The sequence below is a fragment of the Squalius cephalus genome (assembly GCF_949319135.1).
Source record: "Squalius cephalus genome assembly, chromosome: 1".
NCBI classification, from domain to species: Eukaryota; Metazoa; Chordata; class Actinopteri; order Cypriniformes; family Leuciscidae; genus Squalius; species Squalius cephalus.
In genome coordinates, this window is record NC_137122.1 from 38,585,740 (window position 1) to 38,599,411 (window position 13,672).

Here is a 13,672-nt window from a genome sequence, read left to right on the forward strand (position 1 = left end):
TGCTCCGTAAGCATATTGTTAGAGTGCGACTTTTTGATGGAGCCCTGTGCTGAACTTATCATTTAGCTTTTCCCTGTTAAGTCAAGTGTAAAAGGAGAAGTTTCAGCACATGTGAAATGTGTGAGATGGTTCTAAAAATGACTGTGATCAACCAAGCAAGAAATGTTTATAAGATAGTTCCTAATGACAAAAATTTAAACGATTTGTTTAACCAGAATCAGTTCAGTGTCAGGTAGAGATCACTAAATTGTGTAGTTCCAAGTCTGAGACAGTTTGTTTATTTAAAAAAAAAAAATTTGTTTGAAAATATTTATTTATAAAGAAAACAGATATGATGCTAATTCTGAGCATCCTACACGGAAAAAAATTATTTGTTGAATTTAATCCATTTTTTTATCGTAATTGGTTGCACATAATTGATTTTAGCTACATTTAAACAAATGCATTAAGTTGAACTAAAATTGATTAAGTTCAAATTAATGCATTTGTTTAAATGTAGCTAAAATCAATTGTGTGCAAACAATTACGATAAAAAAAAATTGATTAAATTCAATGAATAATTTTTTTCAGTGTATTCCACTGGTAGTGTACATGTACATATAAGGATTTACTTCAAATCTACTCAGCTCTTTCCCCACCACTGACTGAATTTTTTCATGTTTTCACTGTTATACGGAAGGGGGCGCTTTACGCCAGACTCTCCGGATCAAAACACATGTGAAGAAGATTGCTTATGCAAATGTAAAACAACACGATCATCAAACATTAAACAGCATATAAATTAAAACTGCCTGTTACCGAATGAAATGTCTAATCCATGAAGAAGAAACGACCGTGAAGCTTTGGGGGTTTGATCTCCATATGAGTTTTCATAATCACTCTGAATACTATCCGGACTTTGACAAAAATGCGATTTTCTCAGCTTTTTGTTTAAAATGTTGCTTTTTTTTGTTAAACTTTCTCACATTCAAGTGTTTATAAAAATAGAAAAAGAATGCATGAAGCTAGAATAAAAGGTTTTTAAAATGGAAGTTAAAGGTAGGCCAACAATCTGTGTTGTGACGTACAACACAGATGCGCTGCGCAGTTATACTACGTGAAAAAACTCGAGGCCCAGAGAGAAGGAAATGAATAGTGGAATAAAGTCATTATTTTTGGGGGGTTTTTGCGCACAAAAAGTATTCTCGTCGCTTTATAAACTTAAGATTGAGCCATAGTCACTTGGACTATATTAACGATGTCTTTAATGCATTTTCTGGGCCAGCAAGTTATAATGCCTTAGAAGCCTATGGAGGAGTGAGCCAGCTCTCAGATTTAATCAAAAATATCTTAATTTGTGTTCCGGAGATGAACGAAGGTCTTACGGGGTTGGAACAACATGAGGGTGAGTAATTACTGACAGAATTTTCATTTTTGGGTGAACTAACCCTTTAGGTATACTTCATAAAATGAACTTGAAGTATACTCTTTCGTAAGGGCACCTCTTATTTGGCCGTAATGGGTGGAGCTAGACGATCCAACCATATCCTAAACCCAACAGCTCTGCCTAAACCTACCCGTAACTCTATCTCTCCCATCAGATCCAGAGGTGGAGCAGGACGTCCAGAGAGGGAGAGCTGGATGTCATTTTAGCTCTGCAGTGAGTGAGCACCACTTGGATCGGTACGTAACCGTTTCTGTGAAGCTCTTCACGTGAGATATTTGTATAAACCAGTTGTCCGTCCATCCATCGGTTCAATATTATTTTAAGGGAAAAGTCTTTAAAATATTTAAAAAGATTATAATGATTCAAAAATTACAACACAGTCGTGCTATTATTATTGTAAAAAGTAACGTGAAAGTTTGTTTTTTACTGATAGTCATCGAACATTAAAAAATACAGTTGCCTGCAAGCAGTTACAGGAGGTGGGTCATTTCTCTTGTGTAGCCTATGTCATTGGGCAAATGTTCATGCACTGACCCGCGCGCATGAAGATAAACCAGTCTACAACTTGCTGCCAGTAACGATGCGATCTCTCGTCCTGTGCTTCTCGTTTGCACTCCAGTGCTTCGTTCTCCAAAGCGCATCAGAGTACTCTTCCAAATCCGAGCTGGAATACGAATTTGGTGACTATCGTGGCAAGTTCTGTATCGACGATCAAGGTTTTGTGTATGGCATCGGAGAGGTTTATTATCCGAGCTCCACAGCTTGTCCCTGCACCTGCACAGAGGATGGACCCGTGTGTGTCAGACCCAAGTGCCCGCGTATACACCCGAGATGCACGCGCATCAAATACAAGTCGTGCTGTCCCGTGTGTGAAGCTGTCAGTAAAGTTTGCGTGCATGGAGGCAAAACTTACAGAATGCTGGAGGAATTTAGGGTGAGTCAGCGTATAAGTTCTTAGGCTGGAAAATACATTTCTATATTGGTCTAACCGGATATTATAATAATGACCTGTTATAATAAATTGTCTTTTTGTCTTTTTCTTTACTGATGTTCTTAGGTTTATCACAACCATGTAAAAAGTATAATATAGCGTAGAATAACGACCTTTATCATCTTTTCCCCCCATTACAACACTACACTTTCAGGATATGTGCTAACTAATAGTCTCAAGTTGGGACATAATATTAATTGCATGATAATTGTATAATATCTGCGTTTTGTTTGACTCCAGTCAATGATCTATTATTTTTGTGAGGGATAAAGAAAAATAAGAGTAAATGATTATATAAGACTGTTTCAATTCTCTTTTAATGGCTTGTTTACTCTTTTAATTACTCATAATTTACTTATATTTACATTAATGCATTTAGCATTTGTTCCTGTGTAAAATAGTTGTCACCCTGTGAGCGTTGCCGGTGTGAAGTCAACAGAGAAGTTTACTGCACCATATCCGGCTGTCCTGTCTTACATTGTGTAAATCCTGTATACGAACCCAACCATTGCTGTCCTGTGTGCAAAAGCGGTGAGGGTCCTTACACATGCAACATTACACGTGCATCCAATAATGTTTTTACAAACACCATCACATGCATCTAGTGCTTTGAGAGGCATGTATGTTGTGTTGTGCAACTCACAAGGATCAATGAGGAAGTTTCATTGGTGATGTGGAGCCAACACCTCTTGTTTTGATTGATTTGTTACTGCATAGTTCGCAGTGATGTCATGGAAAAAGAATGATGCAATGGAATTGTTCGATAGATTGCTTACTACCAACATGCCCTCTATAAATAGGAACTAATTCACTGCATGCTGGGATGGCACAGGCACTATGGGGCATTAGGCCATCCCTGACAACAGAAGGCAAGAAGTGGACAGATTGTTGTGTGTAATGTTTATGTAGAAATGGGTATGTAATGTGTATCAATTTTAAAACATATAATAGACATTGTGTATAAACGTAATGCATTAGTGGGCGTCGACCTGGTCATTTCTGTTTGAGCGCAATAGTGGGATAGTTCACCCAATAATGAAAATTCTGTCATAATTTACTCACCATCATGTCTTTCCAAACCGGCATGACTTTCTTCCTTCTGTGTAACATAAAAACATCAATTTTGAAAAAAAAAATTCTGTTCACTTTACAAGTGCCACAAAAGTCACCAAGTTTCGTACCATTCCAATAAAGTTACAACTTTTATAATTTCAAAATGGAAAAAATTTTCAGTCAAAAGTGGTGAAATGGACAGAAACAGTTCCTTTTGTGTTCCAGAAGAAAGTAAGTCATGCAGGCTTGGAACGACATGAGTAAATGCCGACAGAATTATAATTTTTAGGTGAACTAGCTATAATTCCCCCCAATTTGAGCTTGATGCACTGCAAAAAATGCTTTTCTTACTTAGTATTTTTGTCTGGTTTCCAGTCCAAATATCTAAAAATTCTTAAATCAAGATGCATTTACTAGATAAGTAAAATTAGATAAGATATGATGTCTTGTTTTCCGAGGGAATTAATCAAAATTAAGTGAGTTTTTGCTTAAACAAGCAAAATTATCTGCCCATGCACTCTCAGAAAAAAAGGTACAAAAGCTGTCACTGTGGCGGTACCTTTTCAAAAGGAACACCTTTGTACCTAAAGAGTGCATATTAGTCCCTCAAAGACATACTGGTACCAAAAGTGTACATATTAGTACCTAAATGGTACATATTAGAACCCTTTTGAAGGGTACTGTCCCGGTGATAGCTTTTGTACCTTTTTTTCTGAGAGTGCATGGACAGATTTTAAGCAAAAACTCACTTAATTTTGATTTATTTCCCCAGAAAACAAGTCATAATATCTTATGGCATTTTAGTAAATGCATCTTGATTTAAGAATTTTATTTAATAGTTGGACTGGAAACAAGACAAAAATACTAAGTAAGAAAAGCATGTTTTGCAGTGTGCTCCTGTCTCCTCTTCAAAGGGCCAAACTGCTTTGCTGGGAATCGCGTGATCTCAGCTGGAGAGCGTGTGGAGATTGATGAGCAGACGGTGTGTTTCTGCACATACCAGGATGGAACGTGGCAGGCCCACCCTCACGCTACCTGTGAGGAGCGCCAGCGAGCAGACAATGAAGCCAGTGACTCTGACAACACATCCAAACAGATGGAGGAGCAGGAGAAGGAGAAAGAGAGAGTGTTCTCACCCAGGCTGGATGCCATCCCATGAAGGGAAGTGTGCCTGGCACCAGCTCTCCTGACAGGCAGGAGGGGATGCAGAGCACATGCAGTGTCTGTGCCCAGGGTGAACACAACCTGCGCTGGGATAGCTGCCAATGCTGACCTCTTTAGCCAACCTCACCACCCCCGCCCACCCTGACCCAGATCCGCAACCCTCTGAGAAGCAACATGCAATAGCAGTATCGCAATGTTTCATTACTGCATACATGCACAATTATAACATTCCAAAGTTTGGATTTCCACACATATATTTTAGGCCGTTTTCAACTTTGATGATAATAAGAAATGTTTCATGAGCACCAAATCAAGATGTTAGAATGATTTCTGAAGGATCGCTGAAGACTGGAGCCATCTAAGGAATAAATTTAATTTTAAAACGTATTTAAATAGAAAACAGTTATTATAAATTGCAATAATATTTCACAATATTATATTTTTTTTTACTGTATTTGTGATCAAATAAATGCAGTATTGGTGAACAAAAGAGACGTTCAAAAACATTAAGAAGCCCAATCGACCCCAATCTTTTGACCGGTAGTGTAAATGTGTGTATATTATTGTAAATAATTTTGTCTACTTATTAAGATGCAGTTATAAAGCACATTTAAATATGGAGCATTGTATTTTTAAAAACATTATCTCCCATTTTTCCATCTCATTCTTTTAGCATGTTGTTGAATTTTAAATGTTTTATTCTATGGCCAATATGATGCATTTAATTAATAATTTCAATGTTTATTCCAACAGATTTTAAAAAATGTAATACTGTAGGCTATTAGATTAACCAGTAAAATGTTGTTCTCCATAAAGACGATAAATGTTTTTGTTTAGCTGAAGTGGAGCATGCAACACCCAATTTCAAAGGGCTGGTCAAATGGAAACATATTTTTATGTATTAAAACACCTCAGGTTTGAGTATTTTCTCCTTGTTTGAACATCTCATTGCATCTTTGATGTTTTGTTGATTTTACCCATTCCATTTGACATTTTCTTTAACGCTGCTAATTTACAAAATGTATGTAAATATAACGGCAATTATAATAAATATAATACATTTCTTTCTTTTTAAATTGTGACAGTGTAATTCCAACTATGAGTTAGGTTTCTTATAGGCTGTAATTTCCATCCCAAATAATTCATATACACTGTAAAAAAATATATTTTTCAAAGTTGTAAATAAAACAAAGATTATTGGAGTAGATTTTACAAGAAAATACAATTTCAGTCTTTCAGCTTTCAAATTTCATGTTTAATTCAATGTGTTTCTTGCCATTTCTTTGCAATTATTTGTGAAATTTACTAGCAATATCTGAGGGAAATTGGTCATTTTAAAAAGTTTGTAAAAGTATTTTTTTTCCCCAGCTAATCTACAGTGAGGTCCAAAAGTTAGCCTATTTCACTTCATTATTTTCTCATTTTAATATATATTTGTTTTTATTCACATATTATAGGCTACTATGCATATAACAATATGAGTAAAAAGTTTAATTGAAAAAACATTTCAGAATGTGTTAGCCTGATGTGAGCCGCACTGAAGTTTCATGTTCAATATGTCAATATAATTTGATTTTAATGGCTGAGTAGTTACTGAAATGCATTATAGCGCGATATACAGTCAGGCGACATACGCCACGCTAGGTGGCGATGCACAGAGAGTGACGTTGGAGTTTGCGCCGGATGCTGTGAGATCTGTGGTGCGCGCACGCATATATCCCATCATTCCTTTCTCTCTCTTCCTCTTTCCCTTTCGGCGACAATGTCTAAGAGAGGTAAGAAACACACATGGAAATCTAAAATCATCCTTGAAATGAGGTACGCTACAGCTCCCTAACTCAATACATGGGTTTAACTGGTCATATAGGAATTATATTGTCGATATATTGATGTAAATGCTCAATTATATCTTTGATAAAAACAGATATGTACCTTTTCGGCTAACGGCAGGAGCCATGTTTGCTAAGTACGTAGACCCAAGCTCGTGGAGCCAGTAGTGGTGGTTAAACGCTTCTTACGCAGATTTTGTTGTGTGAAAGCAAGTTCTGGATCACTGTTTCATGATAACTATCATGTAAAATTAACAATGTCTGTGAAAGCGCTAGAGGTGCGAGACTTTAAACATGCAGCTAAGCGGGTATGCACTCGACTGAATGGTGGCGAGTTGAATCGCACGTTAGCGTGTTTGAGTAATGCATATTTTGGAGATTTATCGTACAGGGCATCCGAAGTGATCAATTTGCCTGACTCTGAAATATTGTCTTCGTAAATGTTTCTGAATGAAATCAGACTGGTATCGGGTAGAAAACATCAGTTCACTTCACTACTATAAACTTGCTGCAGTGTCGGTAACAACTAGACATTTTGCAGACTTAAATAGTTCACCTTTAAACAAACGTCTTTAATTTTTTACGCACGTTGTTACAAACCTGTTTAACTTAATTTCTTTTGTCGAAAACACTGGATTTTAGGTGGAATGAACATCTTGTCACCATTCACTTTCATTAGGTTTTTTTAATGCACCTAAAGTGAATGGTGACTGAAGCCTTTATCACTTCAAAAAAAATTGCACCATGGGCCGGTTGCATAAACTGCTTAGACTAGTCTTAAAGGTTAGTCAACACTTTTTTTTGTTTTTGATTTCTATAAGCCTGTCCATAATTAAGTCAATTACATAAAAACATAGACTGAAAAGTAAGACTAATTGCCCCTTGACTAACTGCTAGATGGTCATACTAATACTTAAGACACCATCTTAACATAATGGCTATGTTTGTGCAACTGGCCCCAGATCTTTCCTTCCCTTATGAGGTTGGAGTAGTTTTAATGTAAATGACAAATGTTCTTGGCCAAAAAAAGTTGTTTTGTATGTAAACCGCTGTCTGCATAATTTTAAGTCACAAGATGGCCGGTCACTTATAAACGAATGAAATGACATAACTGCTTGCTAAACGGAAAGCAAATGTGATTTTTAGTGTATTTTGGTAGTTGTAAAATCAATGTTTTTGTCTTTCTCTTCAGGACGTGGTGGGTCATCGGGAGCCAAGTTCCGTATTTCACTGGGTCTCCCGGTGGGAGCGGTCATCAACTGCGCTGACAACACAGGTATGAGATCTTCCAGCATTGGCATGTGTGCTTGTTGTCCTTCTTAAAGCACTTGCTTTGACTGATCAGTGGCTGGGTGAGTTGTCGTAGAAGGAAATATTAAATCCCATTGCTGTTGGGTGAGATGGCAGTTGCTATGTGCTGTTCAATCTCAATCCGTGATGGAACAAGTGTTTGTGGTTTGTCGCAGGCTTTTTCTTGGCTGAGGGTTTGCAGACCTAAAGGTGATGATACACAGGGCAACTTTTTGAGCAATGTTGCTGGGCAATGTTGGCGTCAACGGGCAACCAGATGAGACACAGGGCCCACGACCGATCTAAATTGTCCAGATAGAAATGTATTGCCCATTTTCAATGGGAAAGTGCCCAAGAAACAATCGACCGGCAAGATTGCCCAGCAACATTGCTCAAAGTTGCCCTGTGTATCATCACCTTTAGGTCTATTAAACTAACTTGCAGCCTGAAAATAACTTAACTATAGGCAATTAAGTTGGTCTTTATGCATTTTTTGTTTTTAACTCCACTGATCTGTGGCTTTTCTCTTGTTTAGGTGCCAAGAACCTGTACATCATATCCGTCAAAGGCATCAAGGGTCGTCTGAACAGGCTCCCTGCTGCTGGTGTGGGAGACATGGTTATGGCCACAGTGAAGAAAGGCAAGCCAGAGCTCAGGAAAAAGGGTGAGTGTTTTCAGAGCCTGTTGCAACTGCACTCTGCTGGCTTTGGCTTAGAGAAGCATATATGCTTATACAGATGTCCCCTTTTTAATCTAGTGCATCCTGCGGTGGTGATACGACAGCGGAAGTCGTATCGGCGAAAAGATGGCGTGTTTCTATACTTTGAAGACAATGCAGGGGTCATAGTGAATAACAAAGGAGAAATGAAAGGTAAGTGATGAATTTCATATCTTTTCAGTATCCTTCTTAAAGCACTTGCTTTGTCTGATCAGTGGCTGGGTGAGTCGTCGTAGAAGGAAATAGTAAATCCCATTGCTAATGGGTGAGATGGCAGTCGCCATGTGCTGTTAAATCTCAATCCGTGATGGAACATTTCACTTCTCTTCTTGATGCATGTCATTTTAGTTTTCAATTTCCGGATTTAGCTCAGGTGCAGTGCTAACTTGTTTCTCTTTCTTTAGGCTCCGCTATCACAGGACCCGTTGCCAAGGAATGTGCAGACCTGTGGCCCAGAATTGCTTCCAATGCCGGTAGCATTGCCTGAGCTCAAATGTGGCTTGTCGTTTTCAATAAATACTCAAAAGTTTACACTCGTGTCACTCTGTTGATTGCAGGAAATTGCCTTGAGACTATACAATTAAAACTGCAATGTTTTGATTGAATTTGTGATGGCATTTTATAAGCCTTTTAATGCAAAAAATTAAGGTTTTACAGACTTTGTTGGGCATATTAAGTTTTGACTTCACTACATGTGGTAAATGCAGTTGCATGGTAAATATTGAATCTTGAGGATTGACATTAATAGCTTGTTTCACAGATAAGGCTTAAATCCAGTCCTTGGCTAAAATGCATGTTTTAACTGAAAGCAACTTGCCCTGACACATCTTAATGTCTCCTCCATTGTTTTGCCATGAGATGCGCACCAGTAATGTTTATTCAGAGACATGTTTTTTCTAAGACAATTTAAAAAGAAAAGCTACTTACCGGTAAATATCCTTAATGAACTAAGGCCTAGTCCTGGCTTAATCTGTTGGTGAAACCAGGCCTAAAGTTAGAATCTAAGTAATGCATTAACTTTGATAATGAACCTTAAGGATATGTTTTAAATAGATAATTAGCAGAAGTAAGATAATAGTCAGTTGTTTTATATACAGTATCACACAAAAGTGAGTACACCCCTCACATTTCAGCAAACATGTTAGTATATCTTCTCAAGGTACAATACTGTAGAAATGAAGCTTGGATATATTTTAGAGTAGTCAATGTGCTGCTTGTATAGCAGTATATATTTACTGTCCTCTGAAAATAACTCAACATAGCCATTTTTGTCATAATAGCTGTACGTCATTTAACCATGCAAAGCGACGTCCTATTCATCATTTTCATGTTTTTGTCTGCTTGACAGGACCATACAAATTTGTGCATCTTGTATTAGAGTAGTTAAAATGTGTGCTTTGAGTACAATTATCTCATACTGACTGTACTCCGACATTCTGAAGCAGAACATGATGCCCTCCCTTCAGTAACTGGGCCGAACGGCATGATAACGACCCCAAACACACTGCCAAGATGACACTGCCTTGCTGAGGAAGGTGAAGGTGATGGAGTGGCCAAGCACGTCTCCAGACCTGAACCCTATTGAGCACCTGTGGGGCGTCCTCAAGCGGAAGGTGGAGAGGCGCCATGTGTCTAACATCCATCAGCTCCGTGATGTCATTATGGAGGAGTGGAAGAGGATCCCAGCAACAACCTGTGCAGCTCTGGTGAACTCCATGCCTAGGAGGATTAAGGCAGTGCTAGATAACAATGGTGCTCACACAAAATATTGACACTTTGGACACACTTTTGACATGTTCACTTAGAGTGTACTCACTTTTGTTGCCAGCTATTTTGACAATAATGGCTATGTTAAGTTATTTTCAGAGGACAGTAAATATATACTGCTATACAAGCAGCACATTGACTACTCTAAAATATATCCAAGTTTCATTTCTATTATAGAATTTTACATTTACATTTTAGAATTTACATTTTAATATATCTTCTCAAGGGACAATACTATAGAAATTCTATAGTATTGTCCCTTGAGAAGTTATATTAAAATGTTTGCTGAAATGTGAGGGGTGTACTCACTTTTGTGAGATACTGTATTCTCAACTGACTCGCTGGTTGAAAACATTAGGAATACATTTATTACAAACGTCTACAAAAATGTTTTTTATTTTTTTTTTTTTTTTTTTTTACATTTTTTGTAATTTATATGTTGTGGTAATTTACACATTCTGTCAATCTATCCAATTTGTTTTCAATAAAACTCGCTAATCCGACAATCAAACTTTCCTGCCAGTTTCGAAGTTCCAGTGCGACTGTGAGTGCGTTGCGTTGTTGTCATGGAGACCAGTTTGTTGTGGAGGCGTGAGCTAGCAAGTTAGCTGTACTCATTTTCGGCTAATATTAACCGAAGTTGCTGGATTTCTGACTTTAGAGGTAAATAAAATTATCAGTTCCTTCTAAAAGTAAATTGAGTGACTTCTTACGGCCATATTTTTCGGTGAGCAGTAAGAGCAGGTATGGAGAAATCTGATGTGATAAATTTCAGCTCTCTTGAAAAAGAGCTACAAGCGGCGCTGGAAGCGGACAGGAAATATCAGAGGGAAAATGATGCCAAATTTCGTGCTTTGAACCAAAATGTCGCCAGCTATGAAGAATTCAGGTGCGTTGCTCACCGTGTAATTCACATTTGTTCCCAAAAAATCTTTACCGTACTGCATGTGTCTGTCTCTCTTGTAACCGTTTTTATATTTTAATTGGAAGATTTTATGTTTTGATTTCAGGGACATAGTACTTGCATCTCACTTAAAGCCTCTTGATAGAAAGGACATCTCTGGTGCACCCCGAAAACAGCCGTGGAATCCAATTGCTTTTGGGACAAAGGATGAAAGTGCTTCAACTGAAGAGGTCCAGGTGAGCCTTTGACCTAGTATATGTTCTCTTGCATATGAATAAATTGATCATCTGGATGCTAGATCTCACCAAAGATCATCCCTCTTGACTGACTATGACTAACTTTATTCTGTCTTTAGCCACAGTTATCTGAGATCCAGCCAAGAAATGCATCAGAATTCATCCGTGGCTGGCGCAAGTTTGCAGGGAGCTCATTTGAAAAGTACAGTCTGCTTGTGAGTCTAGGAGGCAAGGCTCTGCAGGAAATCTTCAGCACTGAGGTTGGCTTTGGACTTCTAGGCGAGTTCTTTCTGATTCTGTCACAGTGTCTTAAGTCAGGAGATGAGGGAAAAGTGATTGGAGTGCTGGACGGCCTTTCCAGAACTGGTCGTTTTGGCCTCAACCAGACTCTTCTTAGTAAGGCAGAACAAAAAGCCTGTGAGGAGCTTTTCCACAAGCTACAAGTGTCAGGAGGAGAATATCATACTTCTAAAGATGATTCTTCTGACACTTCAATGGTTTGTGAGGCCAGTCTGACACATGTGGAGGACGATGAGACTGACATTATAATAAAACTTAAAGGGTTAATGGGGAAATATGGTATCCAAAAATAGTTTAGATTGAAAACTCCATTGTTTGTTTTTTTGTTTGTTTTTTATTGGTACATTACACCAGCGGAAATATGTTAAAAGAAGTGTTGGCCATTTGTTTTTGGGTCATTTGCCCATTGTTACTTTCAGCCTATGAGGCTCCTGAGGATAAGAAGGACATTTTTGCCAGCAGGGCCTGTCCTGCATTTCTTGTCTTTGACACTGCGGCCTTCATAGCCGATATGACCATTGAACTTCCTTGTCACTGCAAACCAGAGGAGGCTCATTCAGTGGTATGGTACTATCAAAAACGAATAGGCTCCATGAACACCAAGGTCCTCACAGACTTTGAAGGCACTACGGTGGTGGAATCATCCAAAGTTGGCAGAGGGTCAGATCTGCACAGTCGCTTTTCCATCCGTTTGTTTAGCCTTCTGGTCTTCAGGGTCCAGAAAGCTGACTCAGGGCACTATATCTGTGGCACGGCCTCTGGCGAATTCTTCTACGGCTACGATGTTGATGTCCAGGAGGTCCATCAAGTTTTATTTCCCTTGAATGTCAAACAGAGAACTCAAGCACAAGAAGCAAAGCCCGTCAGAATGAAAACGGAAATGTTTCAAGTGTTCACCAGCTACTGGTCATGGTCTAAATGTGACCGCTGTGACATCCGGGGGGAGCAGACGCGTGTGGGATTGTGTTATGTCAAAAGCATTTACCTCCATGTACGTTATCAGCATGAATCGGACGCAGCGGCTTCCTGTGGTTCCTCAGCCGTTCCCCAACAGTTTGGACTTTCAGGCAGTAGCTACGGAGCCGAGCTTGAGGTGAGGAACTGTCACACCACCTGTCCTCCGAAACCTACATCATCTCCAGAGAGACGAGCTCTGCTGAAGTTCCTCCAGGATGATGATCAAGCTTCTTCGGGTGTCACCATCCACTACCACAACCACCCCACAGGCTCTGATCTGGTCTTGACCTGTCCTGGCGCCAAACCCCAGGACGCTGTGGCCTGGGATAAAGGCTCAGCACCTCTTTACCGCTCTCAGTATATGGAGGGTTTGAATAAGACTTCTCGCATCTTCATTGACACCGGTCACCACCTACACTTCAGGCCCGTGCGGCTGAAAGATAAAGGCTCCTATTTCTGCTGGCTCCAAGGAGAGCTGGCTGCACAGATCAGACTGGGGGTGTATCTCCGCTTGGGACGTTTGCGTCAAATCTCTGACCCGGAGTCTGTCTATGCACTACAACTTATACTTGCTTGCTACACTGGCATTACAGCTATGTTTCTCTTCACTGTCTTAGTCAGATTTATTTGGCAGATAAGCAAGGAAGATATTTTTGCAGATATTAACAGAACTTGAATTTGCAGCAGTTATACTGATGTATGCTTACTGTGAAGTGCAATGTGAAATTAAATAAATATGCTGCTTAATGAATTTTCTGGATGATTTTTTTCAAATGCTTTTGTTCTTTAACATACTGAGATGGAGGATAACTAAATCAATATGTACTTTTATTGTGTAAATGTTGAAATGACCTATTATTTTATTCTCATGATACAGAAATGTAGAAAGAAATGTTATTAAACAAATGAATTCACATGACTTTTCCAGTAAAAAAAAAAAAAAAAAAAATATATATATATATATATATATATATAAATATTTGCTCACAATTTCTACACAATAAATATTTTAAAGATCAGCATAGGAAAAAGAATAT

General features: G+C 38.6%; 4 protein-coding genes across 4 annotated transcripts; all 4 read left to right on the top strand.

Moving 5' to 3' along the window:
* The first annotated feature begins 1,677 nt into the window (after positions 1-1,677).
* On the top strand, positions 1,678-5,847 carry LOC307172431 (von Willebrand factor C domain-containing protein 2-like). Its single transcript, XM_079894806.1, has 3 exons — positions 1,678-2,360; positions 2,819-2,948; positions 4,385-5,847. The coding sequence occupies exons 1-3, from the start codon at positions 2,007-2,009 to the stop codon at positions 4,627-4,629; spliced, it is 729 nt and encodes a 242-aa protein (XP_079750932.1). The 5' UTR covers positions 1,678-2,006; the 3' UTR covers positions 4,630-5,847.
* A 471-nt stretch (positions 5,848-6,318) lies between these two features.
* rpl23 (ribosomal protein L23) lies at positions 6,319-9,002 on the top strand. Its single transcript, XM_079871959.1, has 5 exons — positions 6,319-6,409; positions 7,656-7,739; positions 8,289-8,417; positions 8,511-8,624; positions 8,876-9,002. Exons 1-5 carry the CDS (start codon positions 6,397-6,399, stop codon positions 8,956-8,958), a joined length of 423 nt encoding a protein of 140 aa, XP_079728085.1. The 5' UTR covers positions 6,319-6,396; the 3' UTR covers positions 8,959-9,002.
* Positions 9,003-10,068: 1,066 nt separating this feature from the next.
* dnaaf19 (dynein axonemal assembly factor 19) lies at positions 10,069-11,971 on the top strand (the record flags this gene model as incomplete). The annotated part of the gene is made up of 4 exons (XM_079886595.1): positions 10,069-10,223; positions 10,762-11,127; positions 11,249-11,378; positions 11,498-11,971. The coding sequence occupies exons 2-4, from the start codon at positions 10,985-10,987 to the stop codon at positions 11,969-11,971; spliced, it is 747 nt and encodes a 248-aa protein (XP_079742721.1). The 5' UTR covers positions 10,069-10,223; positions 10,762-10,984.
* A 68-nt stretch (positions 11,972-12,039) lies between these two features.
* On the top strand, positions 12,040-13,315 carry LOC307167462 (Ig-like V-type domain-containing protein FAM187A; the record flags this gene model as incomplete). Its single annotated transcript, XM_079886586.1, has 1 exon — positions 12,040-13,315. One exon carries the CDS (start codon positions 12,040-12,042, stop codon positions 13,309-13,311), a length of 1,272 nt encoding a protein of 423 aa, XP_079742712.1. The 3' UTR covers positions 13,312-13,315.
* Between the last annotated feature and the right edge of the window lie 357 nt (positions 13,316-13,672).